The 25,591-nt window shown below is 34.4% G+C and overlaps 1 protein-coding gene across 8 annotated transcripts in view; it reads left to right on the forward strand.

Moving 5' to 3' along the window:
* STXBP5 (syntaxin binding protein 5) overlaps positions 1 to 25,591 on the forward strand; it is a 112,686-nt gene that overhangs the window by 80,638 nt on the left and 6,457 nt on the right. For 2 of the 8 annotated variants that reach the window (XM_082755835.1, XM_082755834.1), the window contains 8 exons: positions 2,985 to 3,050; positions 6,186 to 6,242; positions 6,331 to 6,378; positions 13,326 to 13,376; positions 18,114 to 18,353; positions 19,262 to 19,631; positions 22,290 to 22,455; positions 23,210 to 23,321. In XM_082755835.1, the coding sequence (XP_082611961.1) occupies positions 2,985 to 3,050; positions 6,186 to 6,242; positions 6,331 to 6,378; positions 13,326 to 13,376; positions 18,114 to 18,353; positions 19,262 to 19,631; positions 22,290 to 22,455; positions 23,210 to 23,321 (1,110 nt within the window). The remainder of the gene's footprint in view (positions 1 to 2,984; positions 3,051 to 6,185; positions 6,243 to 6,330; positions 6,379 to 13,325; positions 13,377 to 18,113; positions 18,354 to 19,261; positions 19,632 to 22,289; positions 22,456 to 23,209; positions 23,322 to 25,591) is intronic. The other 6 variants (XM_082755836.1, XM_082755837.1, XM_082755838.1 and 3 more) reach the window with 6 other exon arrangements.

Below are 25,591 nucleotides of genomic sequence, written 5' to 3' on the forward strand. Positions count from 1 at the left end.
TTTCCTGCTACTAGAGTTCAGAAGGAAGCTAAGAGCTTGTTAAGAAGATCACTTTTCCATATATTTGTTTTAGTCAGGTTGCAGTTCTGAAATAGAAGACTTTGGATCAATTGGTTTAGAAATTCACAGCAAGTTGCACATATGTTGTAAGCCTGAAACCTTTCCTGAATTTACTGTACACGTGGGTTATATCAGGGTGCCTTGGGTTATAAGGTAGACAGGCCTTCATAGTTCATAGGCTCAACTCAGATCATCTTCATTACTCTCTGCTCATTGTAACAACTAATACATAATTTTTTTTTATATATTTCTGTCCCTTTCTCCTATCTGTCAAATAAAAGCAGTGTTGACTATGCTTAGATTTCCAAGGTTTATGTGCCATAATGATGGTCATAATGCCCACTTACTCTTTAGTAGGCTAAATCGTAACTAATGCATAAAACTGGCATATAGCTTTATGACAAGAGACTATATTTTGAGGGTTTCTGTTGGATCAATTGATATGAGTCATTCATTAAGATGGATATTAATCAAATTTAACTTAAATACTACTTACAGAGGAAGCAAATGTGTAGGTATATGACTTTATTCTTGTCTAAAGTCTATTCCAGACAAAGCAGGATTTCACTTTTGAGACGAAGCTAGTGTAAGAAGCTCAATTCTTCCTCTGAAGATAAAGAATTAAAATATTTGTGAGGAGAGAGGATGTTAAATTCCTGAACTGCATCTTAGGATTTATGTTGTTTGGCTCCCTGAGGAGCATGATTTAGAAACATGACTATTTCTAAAAGCACAGGATATATATGTTTGTCCTCCCTGTATCACTGCTGTGAGAATTTACTTAATATTTGGTCAAAGAGCGTTCTTTAAACCTCCTACTTCCAGTAATGAGCCAGTCTACATAGTGTGATACTGTGTTGTCTATTGTGACATTTCAGAATTGAAACTGTGCTTTGACTGGGAGTAATGAGCTCATATTTCTGCATGTTGTAATAGAGCTTCATGTACAATAGGTATGTGTAGCATCTGAGCGGCAGTGTGAGCACAGCACTGTGTCTAAGCTAACAGCTTTTTAGATGGCAGACACCAGAAGGAAGGCCTTGGGTAGCGTGTTTTAAAGTGAAGGCCAGAAAACCTCCTGGGTATTTCTTTGTCACGCTTGCAAGAACTGTTTCCCCTCATACGTAAGGACCATGTTCATTTTCAAATCCTACTCAGCAACGCTGGCAAAGTTTTTGCTGGATTACCAAAAAAGAAAGTGGGGAGAGGCAAGAATAAACAGTCAGTGATGAAAGAACATCAAAATGTCAAAATGGTATTTGTTCTTCTGTGGGTGAAACTGGTTTTTCAACTGTTAGTACCAGAAGACTCCACCTCAAATATTCAGGACACCTAAAACTTCTATAAAGAAGATGCTAATTGGTTTGATAAACTATGTGTGGCTACTCCTGACGGTTTTTTTTGTTCCTCTATTGATGATATAGGCTGCCCAGTGAAACCATTCTGTGAGGCCTGTGCTTTCCACCAGCTGAAAGAGTAGGGAGATGTTTAATATCTGTTTTAGGTAGGGTCAGAGGATCCTTCTGGATGTTAGCTATTAAAACTGTTAATAAGCACATTTTAGGCTTAAAAGATATTTTTTTTTTTTTCCCGAAAAGGAGGCTTCAGTCCCCCCCCTCCCCTCATTCTCATCTAAAAGCTTCCCCATGTAGTAACCAAGTGCAGTCTCGATTTGGTTGTTTGTTCCCAGCACCAAAAATTCATGTTTATTTCTTAAAGAAGCCTCATCAAGATCTGTCTTTATATTTTTGAGGGACATCTGCTCTCACCAAGGCCATATTCTCAGAGTGGTAATCACATGCTTTTAATCTGTGAAAAGGGAGCTCTGTGAATTTTCAGAAATCTTAACGAGAAAGATCATTAATTCTAAGCTGATTTTGATCACCCTTACTTGTGATTAGCAGAGCTATTGATTTCTGAATGTATAACACGTGGTCTGCTCAGACTATCTTGGAGAGATAACATGCTGAAATTTACCTGTAAATGTATCCCAGACATCGTCCTTTAAATATACATAAAAATATATTGTCCACCCATGCTACTGTCTAGAATTTATTTTGCTTTTTGGGGAGAGCAGCTTGTGTATTTTTAAGAAAATTTATTACACAACCTTGTGTAGTACAAAACATTTATAGTCACAAGTGTGTTTAAAACTGGACAGTGTTGCTAGCAATTTATTATCAAAAAGGAAAAGGGCAAAATTCCTTGTATATTCATAGTTAATGCTATGGAATAATCTTTAGTACATTAATGAGGTAACTTCCATCTTTAGCATCAGATACTGAACTCCTATGCTTTATTTCCTTCACTGGAATGTAAGGAATGAGCTTTAGATGTTAACATATTCATTATTCAAATGGTCAGAGTTGACAATGTAATTTAGTGAAATGCCTTCGTATAAGGAAGAAGGCTTTTTTAAGCACCCTAATACCCTAAATTCAGCAAATGACATAATCTTTCAGTAAAACTCCATATTGAACTTCACAGAATGAAAGTAAATACAAAGCTCATCGCTTTAACAGATAGAAAACAAATAGTGAAAGAACTCAGTTTCACGTATACTCTGAATGTGGTTGTAGTCTTAGAGATCCTCTTTCATGTGACTTTCTTTAACAATTACATTTTTGTAGGATTTTTTTCAAAATAGAAATGATGTATATGTGATATATCTATATAATGTAATTAAGTGCTCAGATAAGTGTGTCATGCTTAAAAGATAGTTCTTTTCACTGAAATTTAATGAGTAGGATGAAGTGAATAGCTTTGCAGTGGCTGCAGCTAGTGTCCAAATTTTAAAAAGTGTAATATGTAGCAAATTCTACCACAGCCAGCTGGTTTGTATTTAATAAAAAAAAATCCTAACTGTAATGGAAGAAAGGATGAAATAGCAGCCATATTCACTATACATTGTTTTTGTGTTCCAGCAGGTCTTTGTGATATTAATGAAGGTACAATGGTGCCAGAAGATCGCTGCAAATCACCTACTTCAGGTAATCATCACTTTCTCTAACTTTCATCTTCCTATTTGCACAGAAGATGGCATGCTTTAAGTAAGCGCATATTGGTTAAGTAATTATATAAAACCTGTATAACTTGTGAGAAGTCCTGAAAAACCATTGTGTTGCTCCACTGTATTTTTAAAGCAAAGTTTATTTAACAGATGCAATAAAAATGTCATGAAAATGAGTGAAGAGAGATACAATCTGCAATATTTGTGTTTCAGGGAGACTACTAAACTGCACAATGGAATTCTGAAACACTGATAAGAGGTGTATGAATTCCTGTAGTAGTTCAGGTATCTGGTGTTTCACTTGTCAGAAGTAGTTTAAAAAAAAAGTTTGCAAAAGGAGCTAGTTTACTTCTGCTTCCACAAATTATCATTTTCCTTTGGAATCAGAGGTCTTCAGAAGCTGTCATCCTTACAAAGTATGATTTTCTTGTTTCCAAAAAAAAAAAAAAAGGAGAAGGGGATGGATATTCAGTAGTTACTGAATATCCATGTACTTTAATATTCTAAAAGAAAGCTTCAGCAGTATGTTACACAACTTTAAAATTTTTCAGTGTTGGCTCATTGAGGCTATAGATATGTAAATATTAAATAGTATGTGTCAGTGTATAGTATTAGAAATTAATATTTCATGTAGTAGGTAAAAGACGCATCTTCAGCATTACTCTTGACAAAACTTTTAAAGAAGTATTGTCACTTCATCTGTTTCACTGAAAGCTCTGCTCCAAATTAAAGGTCAAAGGTTTACACAGGTAGCTAGTGTAATGTAGTTAGTATACTTGCAAGGTCGTGCAAACTGGTAATCAATATAGGGGTCTAAGGATAGATTCCTTTTCTATGGTAGCCTGTGAGCCATGTGAGGAGTGAAGGAAGTGAGCCATGAAGGAAACTGTTTAAAACTGAAATGCAGTGTTATATCTTGTTATCATCTGCCCCATCTCCATTGAAAAACTTACTGTTTTTGCAAAAATGTTTACAGGGAACAAATAATGAGTTGTAACTGCAATCTTTTTTCTCTCTTGCTCCAGCATCACTCAAATGTCAGCCCAAATGACTTCCAACTTGTATAGCTAAAGCTTAAAACACTAAGTTGAATTAGAGGCTTTTTTCATAATGTTGATATTGAAGTGGTATAAAACTCAAATCACCATTTCCACTAACAGTGCAATGGAAGTACTAGGGTAAGAATCAAGGTTATATGGAAAAATCTTAAATTTAACAATCTGCCTACCCTCCCTCCCTCATGTCTGGGTTGTGTTAGCTGGAGTAGATAATATATATATGTATCCAAATTGCATTATATTTTAAAGAGAATCAAATAAGGGGACAACTTAGAATAGACAGATTTAAATGTTCTGAAAGGAAACAAAATTAGAGGGTAAATCTTAACCATAGAGTGGTAGGATTTAAGTTTTAATTTATAAATTGATGATCTGAGAAGACTTTAGAAGGTAGCTTACTCATAATAAAATCTAGAATTTTGGGGAGCTGAATATTCTGTGAAAAGAGTATATGATTTCTTAGGTACACATGCACTACTAAAGAGAAATAATTCTAAATACCAAAAATACTGAATAGAGAAAAGAGGGAGCTGAGAAGCCACAGCTGCAAGCCCTGTAAAGTAGATTCTTGAAGTGGTAAGTTTAGACTGTGTCCTGCTTCCCTCTGTTCTGTCCTCTCCTCCCAGTTTTTCATGAATGAGAAGGTTCATGGCAGGCTTCTCCAGTTTTCCTTTGAGAAAGATACTTGTAACTAGGGACGGAGGCAGTCACCTCACTGATAAGAAATCTTTTTGTGATGCTTGTATGTTCCGGGGAAGGCCGGCTCTTATGGATATGAGAAGAACTGCAGTTCCTTAGGTTTGGTTTCTGAATTTTACACCTTTTCTGGGCAAGATCACAACACTGTAGTCTTCTTTTAGTCATGTGAAGATGACATGCTGTTTTCAGAAAGATAAGAGAGGACATTTTGGAGAAAGTATCGCACTGTACTGGTGAACTTGAGGTGCAGGATGGAGGCCAAATTTAAATAAACTTTTTCCAAAATAGTCTGGCTAGTAAAGAAAGAAATGTATTAGCACAAAAAGTTTACCTTTAATTTTGGAGGGGTGGATTGAAAATTTAATATGTTGCTGGCTTTGACTGCTAATAATATGACCTGTAAAACAAACCAGTCAGTTTGGGTTGAAGTCTGAATTTGCTCTAGTGATCTAGATTTTCCATGTCTTCCACGTTTCAGTCCCCAGGTGAAGAGATACGGAAGCTAACTTCCATTTGATTTGCTCCATTGGGTGATTATACAGTTTAGAGGACTGTGAAAGGGGCCACCTGCAAGTTAGGAGTGTATCCTACAGTTTTAATAAGAGAACTACAGAAAACCAGGGGGGGATGGGAAAAGGGACAGATGGGAACTTTGTCTCCTGCTTTTTTTTCCTCTCCAGAAATTAAGAGGTGATAAACTGAGGGCATTCATCTGACCATAAAATAAGTGTATAGCATTGTAAACCATCATGTTTTTGTATTCACAAATGTCAAAATGTTTGCATTCCATTCTTATTTTTACACTTGCACAAAATAAAATCCAGTGAAATTTTCTATTTTCAGTAGGAGGCTTCAAGTAGTGGCCTACAGACACCACTACTGTTTTTTCAGTATTAAGAATGCTGAAAAATCCTAGGTGACAACATTGGCTTTGAGCTGTTGGCGGAATAATTGAGGAGCTGTGGCCAAACAATGTTATATTGCATTGGGAAAAAAAAAAAGACTTTCAAAACTTCTTATTTTGTTACTACTGTGTTCTGTGAATTGTAGTTTGGGCTAATTTTTTATCTGGAACCATGATTAGGACAGCAATACAGTTACTCAGTGTTAAATATTTTATTCAGTGAGAGAAATATTTCTCTCACTAAACTAACGTCAATGTGGCAGAATTCCTGTCCCAATAAAATAATTTGCAATCCGTAGTATCTAGTACAGCTACCAGCTTCCAGAGAATACCACCATCAGTATTTTATATTTTAACAAACCTTTTTATCTACCTTAAACTGAAAATTTTATTAATGCATTGGTTTTGTGTCAAAATTAAATGTATATCCATTTCATTCTGTCTTCACTCATAGGTTCTGGTTCACCAAATTCTGATGATGATCAAAAAATGAATAATTTTATAGAAAAGGGTACAGTATTTTTCTTTTCTAAAGTCTTTTTTCCAGTTTATTCTTTGATACATAGATTGACCTTTTTTTATTAATATATTATTTACAGTGAAGACCAAAAGCAGAAAATTTTCCAGGATGGTAGCCAATGACATAGGTAGGAAGTAGAAAGAAAATGTTCTGTTCCTAATCCAGTGCCTTACTCTATGCAACACTAACTCAGCAGCAAAAAATAAATAAAATTTTTAAAAACGCATACTTAGTTGTTTTTCATTCTTTTTTCTAATTGGTAATTCTGTGGGCTGCTTCTGTACTAAATACACTGGGCACAATTTTAAAAAAATCAAGGACACTGGTGGCTTAAATTACACTCTTGCAAATGCACTTCTCTGTTTTCTGGATGGGTGGAATTCTAATCTGTACTAAGAGTTCAGTCTATGCAATTCACAACATTATTCCATTATTTTTGCAAAGGTACACTCCCTTTGAGAACGTGTGGCTGTTTAAACTTCTTTTGTGTGTTACATTCATAGCCACATGGTCAGATTTCCATATTACAGTGGTCAAGGTGGAGATAGTATCATGTTTTGATTTAATCACGTGGAAAAGGACTTTTGGTCATATGTGTGTGTAATATATATATATGACTAAATATTTGGTCATAAATATATATATGTATATTACGTACACCCCATTACTGGTCCAGACTGTATTTACTTTTCTGCATCTAACAGTGACACAATTTCCTTCCAAATCCAGACTTCACTTAAAAATTTGGCAACAAACTGCCTTGGAATATGTTGTATGTGGGTTATAGATTGAACACTTTTGTGATTGGAATGAAAATTAACTCTGCTTATAACAATTGGGTCATTAAATAAATGAAGTCCAGGGGCTGGGTGATTTGATTTTGGGAAAGGGTTTTTCTTTCTTGCATGGGATATGGCTACTTTCATTTCAGAATCTCTATGTTAATGTTTCATTATGTTTTCTGTTTTTACATTAGTATATGTAAATTATATGTATAGTATGTTAGCAGGAAGGCTTAATTTTAACTCTTTTTGTGAGGTCAAAAACCAAACTATTTTGTGTAGTGAAGTTGTTTGCTGAAGTACTACTTCAAAGGTTATGTTGAACCATAAGGTCAGGTGATGGAGGACATTTCTTTTTCACTATTCTCTGATTTGCTGTTTGACAACTTAACTTTTAATCCTAAACCACAAATCCACAACTCAGTAATCGAGAAGAATTATTAATATGAAAATATGACTATGGTGAAGGTTCCTTTGGAATGTGAAGCATAACATGAGGAAGAGTAAGAAATGTCCCCTTTGCTCAGTACTATCACAACTGCAGCGATAACAGGTTAGGGAAGATGAGCTCAGAGACAGGAGAAGCCGAAGCATAATTCAAAAAAGCAAGTGTCTCTCAGTAATAGATCATTATGTCAATTAAATTATATAATTGGAAAAACTTGAGCATGGTTTACGTGAATATTCATTGATATGTTCTCCTAAAGGATTCTGGCTAACTGGAAGCTTATGTTCAGTTCTTCTCCTGAGAAAAACAACACTTAATCTTGTGCATGTTAGGTCAGTGCCTGTTGATGAGGTATTTTCCTTTTGTCCCAAAGCAGTCTCTTCTAAACTTATTTTTTTGCACAAGATATGAGGTCTTATAATGTGTTGGAGCATTACTTTATTTTTCCCTTTTTTAAAAGAGTAATATTATGGTATTAATAAAACATGCTAATGATAATTCTATAGAACTGTTGACATCTGTTTCAGCTTGAAGCCTTTCAAAAAAAGTGTGAATGTTTTTCACAGCTAAAATAGCATAATGTTTACAAGCAATGCCTTCTTCTGGGTGTAAGTTAAATGCAGAGCTGAGGCCATAATGAATGCATTGGATGTATAATTCATAACTGTTTCCCAGTCAGCCCTTACTTTGATTGTGTACCTTGCACAGTGTAATGGAAGTCTGAAGAAATGTAATTATTTCATCTGCATTCCGTTAGTTGGATGCTGTGCAAGGAATGATCTTGTTTTTTCTCCACTACTATGTTTTCTATACCTTATACCCAGCATCTTTCCTCTGCATGACTTTCTGAACTTATATTGTACGCTCTTCGGTATATGTAAAATAAGGCAAAATGCTATGCCACTTCTTTGGTGCTAATAGTTGCATGTTTTTGCATTTTCGTTGTTTTAAATGGAATTGTCAGCTAAATGTGAATGGAAAATAAGTTTTGTAAAATGTGAGTGCTACTTTCTGTCATTATCTTCACACTGCTGTATGAAAGAACACAATTTACGATCAACTGTGTTCACAGGAATGAGTTTGTGTGTATGTAGCATGGTCGTAGCTTTTTGCACTGGCATATCATGCAATCAGTTCAAGTACTTTCAGGTCTTTATCCATGTGTGAAATACAACCTGTCAAAATGGGTTACAAATAAAAAGAATAGTTTACATAGTTAATTTCAGTCACTGTTAATATCACCCCTGTGTTTTTTGTCAGATGTGAACAGTGAGAGAAAACTGCTGACAAAGACAGAAATAATTTAATTTCAGTGATAGGCCTGTAAGGTGGTAACAGAAAATGCATCCATTTAGAAATATGAAACCATTGTCAATTAAATCATTTTATTGAAGTTTTTATATAGAAGCATCTTCATTTCCATTGATATGTATCATTAGTGACAGTATCAGGCAAGGGTTCTTACTTCATTAAAGGATCCAAAACCATCAAAGATTGCAACAGTAGGATAAATAAGTTAAAATGCAAATGTTTCATGAACCAACGTTTCAGCTTTGTCTTTACGAGTATTTAGGAGGGAAAAAAAAAAAAAAGCAGATGTACCTATCCAAAGGTCTATTGTTAATATGTGGCTTTAGGGTCACGTTTCCCCTTCGTTTGCATTGGGGTGAACTTCAGAATAGTTGCAATTACCTTAGATACAAGGAGATACTTGGTTTAACCAACTAGGAATTTATAGAAAATACTCTGGCTGTTATGTGATGCAAACATTTCTCTTGGGAATGACAAACGTTTGAAAATGTAAGTCATGTTCTGTGAATTACTGTTGAAAAGTGCGTTAGACGTAAAGAGAAAAAAATAGGTATTTCACGTCTAAGACCATGTAATTTTTGTAGAAAGGCATTGTGATCTGATTCCAGCTGAAGCAATATCTTTAGCTGTTTTACATGTTTGTGTCAGTAAAGTATTTGGTACAATGACTGGTATGTGACTTAATATATCAATATGAATCTGGTCAGAACTTGAGGTATTACAACATCCATTTCTGTAAGAAGCTCTAGTGAAGTTATTGTAGACTTCAAAAATATTGTAGACTTCAGTACCGCTATAATTATTTCAGACTGCATTCTTCAGTAAAATAATTTTTATTTCTTTTTTGCAATCTGCAAGTTTAAGAACAATTGCAAATGATATCATTAGGCAGATCTAAGCAGAGTAATTGCAATTCAAAATTTCTGTACTCATAGCTGTTACCATTAACATAAGGCTTTTCACATTATGAAGTGTACAACTAAAATTGCCAAACAATGCTAAAGTCATTGACTTTTAATTCCATTTTCACAGAATCAAAGGTTAAGTTCTCAGATGCCCAAATGCCAGTGTTTTTTTCCAGCGTTTTAATATTTTGTCTGATTCAGGCATTCTGTTATAAAATGACTTCATTATTCTTCTAACAAATTTAGACATCTCAGCATTGATAATCTATTTCTTTAACTGTCACCAGTACAGTATTTGATTCTTTAAGCATCATGAAATTTGGTAATTTAAATTTTTCCTTTTATGCAGTTGTCAAACGTTGAATCACATAGGAACTTGAGTATGTCTAAAATACTAGCAAGAAAGAAAATTCAAGGCTGGTTAGATATTTCTCATTAAATGTTAAATGTATTATGCTTCATGTAAACTATTCTCTTGTCTGTCAAAACACCAAGATACTTGTCTTACTTTATTTTAGGTTTAAAGGATTTTTTTTTTAGTAGAGGGTTTTGACTGTTTCCTTGAATAGGGAATATATGAGAAAACAGTTTACAGCTTTCAAACTAATGCGCTATACAATGTAATGTTTTGTAAAGTAGCTCAGGGTAACATACTGCAAAATAAGATATAACTATTACTTTAAGCCATAGCTTCCTGTTGACAGTTGAGATATGTCTCAGGTAGTCTTCAGATTTTCTTCGTTGAATTGGTTGAGCCTGCTATACTGAAAAATAGCACAGTGTGCAAAGCTAACCTTTTATTTTATTTTTTTTACCACTTCAAGACTGACATATGAGAAATCTCCAAGAATCGTGGATGTTGTTCTTGGACAGTTCTCTAATCTCATATTTTCATAATATACGTTTAGTTATATAAATAAGCAAAATAATGTGTGTATGTGGCCTATGTACAACTTCAGGTTTTCTAATTTAGAGAAGTATAAAGTGTAGGTCTAAGCAGAGGCAAGAGAAGCAGAATTATTCCCTAGTCTGACTCCTTGTCTTGCGCTGGTTGCAGAAAGGCAGCCTTGGCTGTAAATGGGGCAGAGGTATTCAGCAGTGGCATCACAGCTGCTGCATGAGGTCAGTTACACTCAGAAGGGGCAGTTGACATCACCTGTTCTACAAATAGAGTCAAAAGCCGGACACTGACATCTCAATCCTGTTTCCTTTCCTTTTCCCCGATCATTATCTTTTATGTGGTAGTTCTCTAGCTGTCTGGCAGTATTGCTGTTTTTCATCTAACTCATGGAAAAACTGAATTTTCTTAAAACTATTGTAAACTATAAGCCACATATGAATGCAAGCAGTTTATTATACCAAGTACTGTTAAAAAACGATTTGGCTGGTGAAATATTCCTATTTTCTTATTGCATCTTCAGGCACTTCTCTCTTTAAGCACAAGATGGCAGTACTGCTATTTAAATAGGCTCTTGTTTATTTACATTGGAATTATTGAGGCTTTTGACACATTGAAATATGTTTTGAGCTGTAAGTTTTCTTGATAACGTTAATTCATGATTTCTAGCAATGATAGTCTTACCTCTTGTATCCTGTAGTCCTATTAATGAGAGGCATTTTTTAGTATGTACTGAAGAAGATGCTGGGCAGATTTGTTTTACCCTGTCAACCTAGACCATGCAGCTGGCCTTTTACTAGTGAACAAAAAAGCCAAAAGTAGGGATTGACTCTTAGGATCTGACACACGAACCTGTATTTGTATGACCTGTTGCCTTATACCTTGTGTTTCTTGCCATTTTTTCTGAGTTAAAATTGTTAAACACTTTGATCTGAGAAGCCAAAAATAACCACTCTAGTCTTTAAAATGATTAAATAAACTAATCATTACTGATATTCACACATGGTAAAAGCTGTGAAAAGCCAAGACCAGATCAATTTTTGTGTGCATGTTTCAGCTTTTGTTCAGTATCTCAGCTTTTTATGATTTACACGTCCAAAACAGAAAATAAATCTTATGATGAGGAACACCTGTCTTATATTTCCTAATTCCAGATGAGGTTGCATGTTCTTGCACCAAGCTGATGCAAGTTCAAGCTGACAGCAGAAAAAAGGGTTCATTGTAATTAGTGCAGTGTTGTACCACAGTTTACCATATGTATAGCTGAGCACTGATCTGAAACAAGTCAGTCTTGCTGAAAACAGCCTCTGGCAAAAACTTCTTGAAGATGAGCTTTGGCCTCATCATTAAGCCAGGCAGATGCCAATGCAAGGCTGTGAGGGTAGAAAACATGTAGGTGCAGCACCCTTTTCCGTTTCAGCCTGCACTAAAGTAAGTTAAAATAACTAGCATTGTGGTCTGAGTTGAATTTAATTTGAACAGGACATACTTTGTAACAATGACATGTGAAGGAAATGAGAAGATTATTTCTGGAGCCTTACTCTCAAATTTTCATAATGTATGACAGGAATAAAACTGTTCAACCATTCAGATAACTAGCATTTGTAATATTGATGAGCATAATTGATAATACAATGAAGTACTTCTCCTTTTGAAGGAGTGGAAGTAACTTTAAATCATGTACTCTTCTTCAGGACATGTTGCAAACAATGATTTCTGTTAAAAAAAAAAAAAAAAAAAAAGATAATTACAATAAGCGAACTCCCATTTTTAACAGAGAATAAGCAAGATTCAATCTGCCTAATGACGGGTATCCAACATCTATTTAGGTGGAGAAGTATTACCCTTAAAAGACAGTGAAGAACTAAATGATATAGCATGTGGCTGAGAAATTCAAATTCTAGCCCTGGTCTAGAAGTTAAGCTATATCAAAATTATTCCTTCTACTACTTGTTAAAAGAAAGATGAAGGATGTATGGCTACAAGTCTACTAGTGACTATTACTTTATCAATGTTTGTTAGCATAATACTGCATTTTAAATAAGCCATAAGATTTCTGTTCCTACAAACAGAATTCTCTATGTCAGTGATGATATCAAGCTCTACTTTTCACATGACCAGTACTGTTGAAATCTGACTTTTTTGCATGTTACATTTGTATGCTGCTGATCATATATAATTATTCCTTGTAATTTCATTCTTTTAAGATTGCTGATTACATCTCAGATTACTAGCTTATTTTATACATGTACTCTTACCTGTTACATTTTAGAGCAATTAAAATTTCATCTGATTTCTTTTTTGAAGTATCTCAGGTGTGATCAGGAAGTAGGGCAGAAGAAGAGTGGAGGGGATGTTCAATTTCTGAAAACTTCAGTGTATAGTCTTGCAGTAACTGAGTCTGCATTATCTTCTCTTACCCAAAGAGATAAAATTTGAGTTTGAGCCAAAGCAAAATTCATCCAATCCATCAAGTTCATTCAGAAGTCTAAGGGGAAATGAAGTTGGGCAAGAGTAATAAAATGCTGTATTTGAAGACAGCGGTATCTTCCACGTTCTACTTTGCACCCTTCACTTGTGAAAGTTGGGCTCTGCTTTAATAGAAATCCTGTTAAGTACTGCAGTTAATGTAATGAAGAATAATTTATTAAATGTTTGGAAAGCAGCAAATAAAGGCCAGCAGAATTATGTTTATTCTTTTTTAAAAAAAAGATATACTTCACTTTTCAGCAAAGATGTCCAGGAAGCTAAGTTTGCCAACTGAGTTAAAGCCTGATTTAGGTAAGTTTACATAGTTGATTTTATCTTTATTGAAACTGTTTTGCAGAGTGTGCATACATTAAAGAGTCCTTACTTATGTAAACTATCATGACTGAGTTGCATTATCTGAAGTGTAGAACTAAAATTTTAATTCCACTCTCCCTGGGGGCTCTCAGGCACAAAATGTCATTGCTGTCATCATAAGGTAAGCCTGCAAATTTTGTACATGGCTTATCACATTTTTGTCATAATTTTTAGGCATCTGTCACTCCTACTTTCAAAATAGTGCTGTGATAGAAAAAGTGTTGAATAAGCAGGTAATTTATTATAAGGAAAATTGCTTGCCTGTTTAAAACCATCTGATATATTTTAAATTGAAAAATGCAGTATCTTGGGAACAACAGGATATGTTGAGGTCTGCTCAGCAAATAGTTGGATGCTTTTTACAAATAGTAATTGTCTTGTGACCACTCTCCATAAATGAAAATAACATACAGCTGTTTGCTGGGTAGATGGCCAGTCTGAGAATTTCAATTTCCTTGAAAAAGTACAATACCTTTTTACATAATAAGCAAATAAGTTGTGAAGTTTGTAATGCTAAATGTTTTGCATAACTAAAACAACATACAAATGAATAGGTTTGTTTTTTTTTTTTTTTAGAGCTTTTTCATCAAAAGTTGACTACCAGCTTGTAGAGCAGATCCAGCATTTTAGAGAAAAAAATGATCAGGGACAGCTGTAGACCTACAGCAGTAGATGTAGCCTGTATATGAAAGCTGCCTTCTGTCTGCCACAGTTCCCTTTCCCCTCTTGCAGCAGAATCCCCTGTACAACCCCAGCAGAAAACAGATCAGGATCGGACTGTCAGCTGGAGAACCGTGTATTTGACAACCCTTGCTATCAGCAAGGGAAGAGTTGATGGCACTGGAATATCCTGAAACTTAAGAGTTAGACCACCCTGATTTACATTACAGCTTGCTCTGCTCAGAGAAATGTGAAGCTGGAAGAAACCCTCAGAAATCCTTTAATCCATTGCTATGGCAAGGATCCAGGTGTCTGGCAGCTTAACCTCTCATTCATGAGCCTCCAATAAATAAGTTTCTAGAAAAATACCAGACAAAGTTTGTGTTTTATAGCCAGTTAAACAAATTTCCTGTTATTCAAACAATAGTCCTTGCTTCCATATTAACTTAGCTTTTTTTCTTGTCCTTTCCACAAGGAACATGGATAGCTATTGTTGTTTCTCTTTGCTAGTCCATCTTTTATGCTGTTGAAAGCTGTCATCACATGCTAATCTTCATTTTTGCAGATAGGTTTAGGTTTGTTTGTTTTTAACAAAATCAAGCTACTTTTAAGTTACATTGTCTAAATCTAGACTGGCTTCTGTTAATTGCCTCTGGACTTTGAGTTTTTCTTCGTCTTTCTAAAGGTCTTCTGTGTAGCACTAGAATGATTTAAACATGGCATCATTAGCACTAAGGAACACAAAAAATTCGTTTGTCTTTTCACTGTGTGTTTGTTCTTCCTTACTACTTTTACTGACAGTTTAGGGATAATTTCAGCTTAGGGTGAACTTGATCAGCCTTTGCAAACTGGAATGCATTTATGCTTAAATGTTATCAAATTCATTCTATTTCTACTGTTGTTTTTACTTGAAATTCTTCAATAGCAATAAGTGCATAGTTGTGTTTGTTTGTTTGTTTTTTAATTGGAGCAAGGAGAAAAGAGAATGCTAAAACAGTATCTTCTAATGCTAAAATTGCCAGCATTCTTTACATGATTTAATATTTGCTGTTCTAATGAAATAATGGAGCTTTTTTGTTCAACTCACTTCTGGTGTATTTCTTTACTACTTAGTTGTAGTCTTTGGTTTTGCTTGACTTCACCCCATGTGTAGCCGTCTGCACTTACACACCTCATTTTGTTCTGTATAGAATTCTTAGATTTTCAGGTCTGTAAATAACTTCCTTAGGCAATGATAAGTCTGTTTTTATTTGACTTACCATCTTTTCTGCTAGTGGAATAGCTTTTGCATAGGGTTCTTCAGTGACTCAGCTTGCTTGTACTTTTTTTGTCACTTAGGTGACCATATGTACTGGATCTAGGACACAGCTCTGAAATGTCTTTCTCACAAGTTCATTATCCATATTTTCTCTCATTTTCTTCCATGGCTTCTTGAACCTTGATCACATTTACTCTTTCATGGTTGTGTTCTTTCAAAATACTTTTGTGTCTAAATCTTTGATCTACTCCCCATTCTCTCTAAGTAGCCAAAACAAATTGTGCTCCTATATTTATCTTTCAATTCCTAAAATAGAAATTGTCTTAAGCATACTGTAGTCTGCATTATACTATTGTTTTTCAATGTTGTAACCCAGATGATTAAGGTACCATTACCACTAGGTCCTAGCTTTAGTTGCTTAGAAGAGGCTCATCTTTCCTTCCTTCTGATGAAGTGGTTTTGTAGTCACACTATTGTAACTTCCTCTTCATTCAAAACTAATCTATTAAGAAATTAGATTCTTGCCTGACTTCAGGATAAAGAATATGCACTAATGCAGTTAAATCTTTCACTCCCAGTTCTTCTCTTTGAATGAGTTGTCCACTCTCTACAATGCCTGTATTGTTTGGCTAGTTAATTTCTGTGTTTCCCTGTCTGTTCCAATACTTCTGGAATTTGTACACATGCTTTTCAAATGTTCAACCAGCTGCAACTGAAGAAAAGTACATCTTATGCCTGTTGCAGTAATTGTATCTTTCTCAGGAAGAGGAGAAGGATCTTTTCTGAAATAAGGAGTATAGGAAGTATGTTCTCAAATTGTTAGTCAAAGGGGTATAATTAATGTAGTCCCATGTTCTAGTGAGATGCTAGGATTTGAGTTATCTTTTATTCATGCAGATGGTTTACAGTTGGTTTGCATTTTTAAATTCTGAATATACCAATATATTCCAGGTTTTTTGGCCTTAATTTGGTTTACAGAATATTTATGCCTTTTTTGCAAATATGTATTTTAGTGTCAGCAAAATTCAAATGTATGATTATATTCAGAGTGATTAATCTATTACAGTTGGAAAAAAACAAAAAGCCAATAAATATTCAAACTTGAAGGAACAAGCATTGTACGAGGTTGTGGTCATTAAAAAAAATATAAAAGGATTTTCATCATTTTATCCTGGATTTGATGTTTTTCCTAGGCAATGTTTTTAAATGTGAAAACTTGAGATGTCAGCATATGAGTGGTTGACCTAGTTTATTTTTATGATTGATGTTTTACATTTGAATTAAATAAAATAAAAACAAGGCAGGACAATAATTTTTCTATCCTTGTTGGAATGAGACAAATCTCTCCTGAGAGTTTCACTGTTTATATTGTCTACGTGTCTGTATTTTGTCAGCTGAAATCTAGTTTGTAAGATTTTTTCAAATGCATGTTGGGTGTTCTTTGTAGAAAAGTTGCAATTATTTAATGAAATTACCATATTGATACTTCTAGTACATATGCAGTTAAACGTTGCTCTTCACTTCATAATCCTGCTTAAGAAATGTTCCGTGCACCACCTGAAGATCTAAAATAATAATTTAGTTTTAGGAAGTCGTGATATAAACAAAGTGTACCAGACTTTACTGGGAAGTGTTGTCTCGTGCTAAAATTGTGGAATGATGCATTGAGAAAGTAAAGCATTAATTTGGAGTGCACAGATAACTTCAGACATGCTGATGTATTAAGTATCACCACAGCTACAGACAACACACGGCTAGAATAGAGCAGCATGGTTTGTTTTTAATTTTTTTGTTAATATGCTAATTAACTTTCTGTTAAAAGAACCGTATTTGCCAAGCAAAAAGACTAAGACATCCCAATGAAAAGTGTTACTGACATATTGTACTGTATTCAAAAAGGAGATCTTCAGCTTTTCATAGCAGTGCCAAGTGGCATTTGGTAGCATTTGATGTTTCTCTTACTAAAAGTTCAGGTGTGTGCAAATGGCCTATGAAAACTCATGCAGTTTCCTGAAGTGGGACAATATTGTAAGTCATTACAGGTTGTGTAATCGTGATGTCTGGTTGTCCCTGTCCTTCTGAAACTAAAATAGTTAAATATTCAAAAAAAAAAAATCATTAAGCTGTTTGCCATTTTTTATCTGATCAATGAGCTAATTGACAGTTTTTTATAATTTTTTTTTTTTAAACTCCTGTTGTTTAATGATAACTTTTACTCTTTGTCTCTAGAAGGCAGAAATGTCCAGTATGCTTTATAGTGTAGTGACAGGTTAAGGGATAACAGTTTTAAACTAAAAAAGAGCAGGTTTAGATTTGATACTAGTAAGAAAGAAGTAGTGAGGCACTGGAGCAAGTTGCCCAGAGAAGCTGTGGATGTTCCAACCCTGGAGGTGTTCAAGGCTGGGCTGGATGGGGCTTTGAGCAACCTGGTCTAGAGGAAGGTGTCCCTGCCCATGGCAGGGGGGTTGGAAGAAGATAGTCTTTAAAGTCCCTCCCAACCCAAACCATTCTGTGATAAGTCATTCATGGCAATTACTTAATCACTACCTCTGCGAAGAAAGATTGGGTGCTTTGTTGGAAATAGAATCAAAAAAAATGATTAAGGAAAAATCATAGTAGAAATATGATTAAGGAAGAATAAAGTAGTAATAAAAAGCAGTAGTATAATACATACGAAAGAACAAAACTAAAAGGTGATCTCAATTTTTTTAATTCCTGCATTTTGCTCTTCCTAATTAATACCTATCTGTTTTCAGATGTCAAAGACAATTCTTTCAGTCGATCCAGGAGTTCTAGTGTAACTAGCATTGATAAAGAGTCACGTGAGGCAATTTCAGCTCTTCATTTTTGTGAGACTTTCACAAGAAAAGCTGATACATCACCTTCCCCGTGCCTGTGGGTTGGGACCACCCTAGGTACAGTGCTTGTCATTGTACTGAACCTACCCCCAGGAGGAGAGCAAAGACTTCTTCAGCCAGTAATTGTTTCTCCTAGTGGTGAGTAGAAAGCAGAGTACAGCCTAAAGATAAATATTGCTGTTGTTTCTCATGCTTTTATTTTATTATGTTAAGAAACTATTTTTCTCAGCTATGGAGTAATTGGAAACTAATATATACTTCATTGGTCTAGCTAATAAGGTTAACAATATAGATTGGTTACTTTTATTATCAGAATTTTAATGTTCCAGAGTTGAGAATATAATCTCATAATATTAAAAGAAAAAAATCAAAGTATATCTGTTGAGAAAAGTAGACGTTCTCATTTTAATGTAGTGGATGGCAATAGTTAAACAGAGACAGTAGAGAAGATGTGTATTTTGTTTTTTCTTCAGTAGCATGGTAGGAAACTTTCAGTTCTACAGAATCATGGGAAAAATAAATAAAAATTAAGGGCTGTGTATTTTAATGGTTTAAATACTAATGATGAAGTATTCCTGTGATTTACTGAGAGATCTTGTTTTACTGATATGCAGCAACTGATTTTGTTGTAATGATGTCTTAATGGTTTTCAGACTGTTGCCTAAATAAAGGTAAACACTGAATAATGTGCTGTTAAGCATAGATTTAGCTTTCCTACTACAACGTCATTGCAGAACATGATGCATGTTTGTAAACTTTGTTACAAATATGCATTCCAGCTCTATTATTTTAATAAATACATTACTATTGATGTTAATGGAGCATATTCGGACACTTAAATTTTGAAAACTGGTATAGCATCTTATTGAATAGGTATGTGCACTTGCACATGTTTCATTGGTTTTCAGATTAATATCCAAAGGTTTTTCTTCTGTTTTGTTGAGGCAAGTCTAAGTTCTTGTTTAGCTTTCATTCTGCTAACTTCATAAAGAAATCTTTTATATTTAAAATTCAACTTAGATATCTTCTCAACTTCTGTTTCTTAGGAACCATCCTGAGGCTAAAAGGGGCAATCTTGAGAATGGCTTTTCTGGATACCACAGGATCTTTAGTCTCACCAGCACATGAACCCTGGAGAGAACACAATGTTCCTGAAGATAAAGATGAAAAAGATAAATTGAAAAAGCGACGACCTGTTTCAGTGTCCCCCTCTTCCTCTCAGGAAATCAGTGAAAACCAATATGCAGTGATATGTTCTGAAAAGCAAGCAAAAGTTATCTCACTGCCATCCCAGAACTGTATTTATAAGCAAAACATAACAGAGACTTCTTTTGTTCTTCGTGGAGACATAGTGTCATTGAGTAACAGTATCTGCCTTGCATGTTTCTGTGCCAATGGACATATTATGACTTTTAGGTAAGACCTCCTTGATAGTAAGATGTACATACATATATATATATAAGTAAAAAATGAGTCTTAAGTTAGATAAAACTCAAGTTATTTTTCCAGAATAATATCAATAAAATAAATATACATTCACCTCAGTGTTGATGAACCTCTAACATCTGGCCGGGATACCTTTGATTATATATTCTTATTATTTATCGCTAACTCAAGTTAGAGCAATTCAACAAATTATAAGTCCTTGAACTCATGAAGATTGTCTCAAACATGAGCTTACTCCTTGATGGAGGAAACTGCTTTAAGTTAGACCTTTAGCTAATCATAGCTCTGCATGTTTTTTGTGCAGCTGTTACAGTTCTGTTTGCTTCTCAATCATGTCTTGAGCTTACTGTTTCGTTCTGTAGCTTGCTCATGTCGCAAAGGCCTTAAACTCAGGCTATAAAGGTCAAATTGATGACAGTTGCAGTATAGAAAAATCATCTAAATTAAGAGGTTTAAGTTATTAATTTAAACATTCGTAAAAGTAATGTTTGAAGGTCACTTTTGTAACTTTTACCTGTCCTTTCTCTTGCGTATTTGCAAATGCAGTTTTATTCTGAGTAGCAGTAGGAGGGGGGAGAAGACTGTATATACCTATATCCTTGCACCTATATTTTATTCGTGGCTAATGGTAAGATGAATGTGGAATATGGCACTCAAAATTGTGCCAGTACAATTCCTAAAAGATCATTTTAAAAGTTGCAAATATCAAGTACTAAGCTTGGGAAATTCTGTAAAAAGATATTCATTTCTCCAGGGAGCTTCTAGGAATAAAACTAAAGCTGTTTCATATCATAACTTAAAAAGTAGGTCTTTATTTTTAAGTCTGTTGGTAACTCTGTTGATCTATACCCCAACATACATTCTAAACATCTCTAGAAAATGCTGCTCATCTTGTTTGTTTGCAGGGCAAGTATTGCTTTTTCCATAATTGAAGCTGAATTTGGTAACGTTCATGTTCCGTATATTCAAACAAATCCTGTTTTTCTCAGGATCAATTATTTTCTATTGAACTTTGCATTGAGAAGTAGGTGCTAAATTATAAATATTGAATTGATCGGCTCCTATGACAACCTTGCCCTGACATGACTTCTTGTCATGAGTTTATTTAGAACAACATGAATTTATTTCAGAAATAGTTATTTCTGGTGGCAGCTACACTTGCTTGCCAAGGGATTTGGACCTATCTAAGAGGATATTTCATAAGCATGAAATTGCTGCCATTTGTGTAAAGTTGTCAGAGCACTGTCATGTCCAAGATGCCCAATGCCTATCTACAGATATAAATTTAGGTAAGACCATTCTGCTACAGGTTTGTTTGATACTCTGAAAATGCTGTCATTAATGCCATGCTTGTCCTATGTGACCTAATATTGTCATGATTTCTCTCAAAGCTGTAAGGATTATTTGATGCTTCCAGCAGTTTGAGGCAAAGCAGTTCCCTCTTCAGTCTAGGAATATTCCTATTTTACATACAAGCAGTGCAGATGTGTCATAGCTGGATGATGTGCTTACAGGAAAATATTGCTTTTTATTTCTTAATATGACTTTAGAGGAAAGTTCTGCAGGTATCTACTCTTTCCTTTTTCCTGCTATTGGACAATACACAGTCTGTAAAACGCAAGCTTAACATTTAGAAATTTCAGTGTCGTACTAAAGGGGGGGGGGGGGGAGGCAGATCATTGTTGCTATCACTATATTTTTTAACTTTATCATTAGTTCCAGCTTCACTTTGTCCTGCTTTCTTAAGTCTTTAGAACTAGTAATCTTAGATGATATCTGCAGCAGAAGCTGCTTAATATATTGTCGATAGATTTTCAGTTAACATTTTGTGTAAATTCTATTTTTACAGAAATTTCACAAATAATATTTTTGAGGTAGGGGTTCATTTTGGGTTCCATTCATTAAGACATAAGTTATCCATGCATTTAGTATTTCTTTGAGGGAGAGGAATGTCTGGTAGCTTGAGCATTATTACAGCATGAGTGCGTTGCATCTGTTCTTTAGTAGCCTGATGCAGTAAGTACTGCAGTTCCATATGCAGAAACAGAAAATATAAGGTAAGCAAAACCTTGATTTAAGAGGATTTCCTCTTAAATATACACTCAGGAAAAAAAAAAAACAGGTGGGCATAAATTCACAAAATTATCGTTTGAAATTACTGAATTCTGTCATCCTTTGAAAGCACTCCTCCTGTGTATTTTCCTGCATTATACGAACAGTTCTTTCAGACCTGTGGTTTTATTCAAGAAGAAAATCTTCATCTGAAAGAAGAGGCAGGGTATTTAATTGTTTATGAAAGAAAAAAAAAAAAAGCAGGTATTAAAATATTTAATTAGTAATTACTGAATAGTACTTTAAGTGTACCTGTGATATATATACTCAGAGTATCATTTAAATGGTGCTTTCACATGCAGCTGTTGCAGATGTCTGTTTTTTCTTGTTGAGGTGCTAACTGGAAGATTGCATAGTTCTGTTTTGAATTTTTTCCTAACTGCATTAAATGATATCCTGTGTTTGTTGTACTTATTCAAATAGTGAGGAGGAAAATAGTGTGCTTTAAAAATGAACCATTTGATCAATAATAGATAATCCTGTTACATTTTTTTAATTTATTTATTCTTTCTTAAGTTTGCCAAGTTTAAGGCCACTGTTGGATGTGTATTACCTGCCACTCACCAACATGCGAATAGCCAGGACATTCTGCTTCACCAATAATGGACAAGCACTCTATCTTGTCTCACCAACTGAAATACAGAGGCTCACCTACAGTCAAGAAACATGTGAAAATCTCCAGGTAATTAATAAAAACAAATTTACTATCTTCTAACATGGCTATCCTCCAAGTCTGTTTTAAATTCACAGTGCTTACAGTAATTATATTCCTCACAAAGCTGCACTTCAACTATCATGCTCTGATTTTTCTCACTGTAGAGTCAAACTCAGGATGAATTTCCCCCACTCTTATACTGTACTGTTTCATCCATACTCCTGTATTTGAAACAGTTTCTTCCATGTTTAACATGTGCACAATTCTTGTTCAAATGAAGCTGGTGGAGATGCATGCAGACTAAAGTGGAGATTGCTAACTTAAGGTACTTGAAGGAAACTATTATGTTCCAGGGGTACTAAGAATTCAAGCAGGTTCGCTACAATGCTTCAGCTTCAAAGTTGTATAGGATACAGATATAGCAGAAATGCATTATGCAAATTCTGCTTTGCAACCTGTGGATATGAATATTTGTGGATACAGTTTCAACAAAACAAGATCAGAAGTGTTGGCCAAGTTGAGAGGAAAATACAGCTTTACTCAAATATTCTTGAGCTATAAGCTTGCAACTATATGAACAGATGGTCTGGACAGATTTCCTAATAAGTTTTTATTTTTTTTATTTGCTAAGTAGCATTGACTGCCTACTGCAAAGTCAGATACCTATTAAAACATTTATTTTGAAATTCAAATCCACAAACTAAATGTTTGAAATGACAGAACATTTCGTTAATCTGTGTGTGAAATGATGTATGCCTTGTTGTATCTCTTTATTGCAAAGGAAATGTTGGGTGAGCTCTTCACTCCTGTAGAAACACCAGAAGCACCAAATAGGGGTTTCTTTAAAGGCCTGTTCGGAGGTGGGGCACAGTCACTTGACAGAGAAGAACTGTGTAAGTTTTTAATGTTCTTTATTTTTCTGTTATTTCCATCCAAGGAAGCCAGTGATTCTTGAGAAATGTTTTGACTGTGTTAATAGGACACTACATTTCCAAAGAGGAAACTGAGAAAGGGAATGATAAGAAATAAATTTTCATAGCTTTACATGTTGTACACCTTACCAACAAGATCAGAAAATGTTAGTTTTCTGACATGCTGCTTTACCCTATTTATTCAAGAGTGGATGATAAGACAGCAAATGGGACAACTGATCTTATATTTATTCGTTTTAAGTCTATAGCACTGTCCATAATTCTCTTAATGCTGGTAAACTGAAAGAGACTGGTTCTGGAGAACACTACCTTTGGACAGTGAGAAAACTGAAACTATTCTAATTCAATTCATCTACTAGATTTTTTCCTCATTTGGCTTGTGCCTCAGAAATGAGAGAGAGTACACCACTGTACTCATCACTGGACTTTATTGTCCTATGAATAGAGGATTGAATTAAGTTCACATTTGGCCAAAATTTTATTGCGTTTTGTCATTACTTCTTGATTACATATTTATTAGCCTTTTATTGTGGTAGTATGCAACATTTTAATATATTTAAAGGAAATTAAATCTACTTAGTCATAGATTTGCTAATTGAAACATCATTTTATGCAAGTTTATTGGTAAGTAGAACTGTTTCCTTTTTAATGTGAAATGTTGCTGTTAAAACAGACAAGGCTCCCTGACAAACTTTTCTATTATAAGTTCTTTTGATCTATCCAGTAAAAATTAATCCTTACTTCTTTTCCTGTATATTTTGAACGTGTGTATTTATAAATAAAAAATATTGAGAGGTGTTTTCCAATTTAAAAATGTCATTTGTAGTTATGTACGTATAATAATTTGAAAGGTTGGTCAAGTATTCTATTAGAGAAACTCGCATGTAGAAATTATACATTTAATTAGTATGACTGGGACACCAGAAAATTACAAGTTCATGGCAACAGAAAAGCATACTTGTAACTTTAGAAGGTATCATTTTACATCATTTCAAGTTTCCACAATTTTGCACTGACTCCTCTGACCTATTTTTAAGGAGATCTCAAGTGGTTTTTATAACAGTCTCTGGCTTTGTGGTTTTCAATAGAAAATGCTTTTTTGGCTCAAATTGTCAGAATAAAAATGCTGAATAGGAAAAAAATCCAAATGAATTGTAGCCTGACAGTGAGTTCAATGACAACTAAGACATCTGAAAACATATTCAAAATAGTAATACTTAACATGAGGATCACAGCAGAATGTCTGTGATAAGTGAAATGATTTTCTGTACATTCCTTAAGAATCAAATTGTATGTAGTATTGGTTGAAATGAAAATCATTCTTCCTAGAACCATAAAATCAGATCAGAAAATCCTGAAGTACTGCAGCAATTTTTTTATTTAACAGTAATAATATTCTTTGTTAGAGTTGGGGGGGAAAAAATGTTAACCATAATTTCATTTTTAAAAATAGACAAAAATAAAAAGATTATTTGGTTTGACTTTAATACCCAGGAAGGCCTTTTCTTGTCCTTTCTTTTGATATTTGTAGAGTATACAATTCGGCTTGAGAGAGAGATGAATGTCTAAGTTTCTAAACTGAACTAGGTGGCTGATGTCCCATTATGAGCAAAGGAGATATAGTCAGTATGGTTACCAGAGCAGAGCTGTTCAGCTCACTACTTGTGGGTGTTTATTTTAGGATGAACTGATTTGTTCATACAGCTGCACTGTCTTTCCAAGATGTATGTTACTTTTCTTTTAAACATGTTTGCTTACACTAATGGGATCACTGATACCTAGTCTTTAGGTGTCTGAATCTAAAACTGAACTCCCACTGTAAGAAATTTATGCTGGTAGGCTGTATCAGCAAAGCACTTTCAGTATTGACCGCAGCTCCTATTACTGGAGTTCTCCTGCTTTGCTGAATTTCCAACACCCTTCTTGTGAAGCAAGCTGTATTGTTTAAAAACTGCATAATTCTGTTAATGACGGTGATGTCAACACTGTTGTGGGTTTTAATTTCATGCTTGAACTGTAACGAGGTTAAAATTTTATAAATTGCCTGGAAACTCTGAAATATGTTTTTAAAATCTCAATTTGATTAAATAGTAACAGAGTAGTGAGTATTGCTCATAGGCATGCTTATGATTGTTTGCTGTCCATGTTAAAAAAAAAAAAAAAAGAAAAAAGAAAAAAAACCACCTCTTTATAAAGCAGTTATATTGATATTTGTCATAATGATAAGAAAC

The sequence above is a fragment of the Aythya marila genome (genome assembly GCF_965140915.1).
Source record: "Aythya marila genome assembly, chromosome: 3".
Taxonomy (NCBI): domain Eukaryota; kingdom Metazoa; phylum Chordata; class Aves; order Anseriformes; family Anatidae; genus Aythya; species Aythya marila.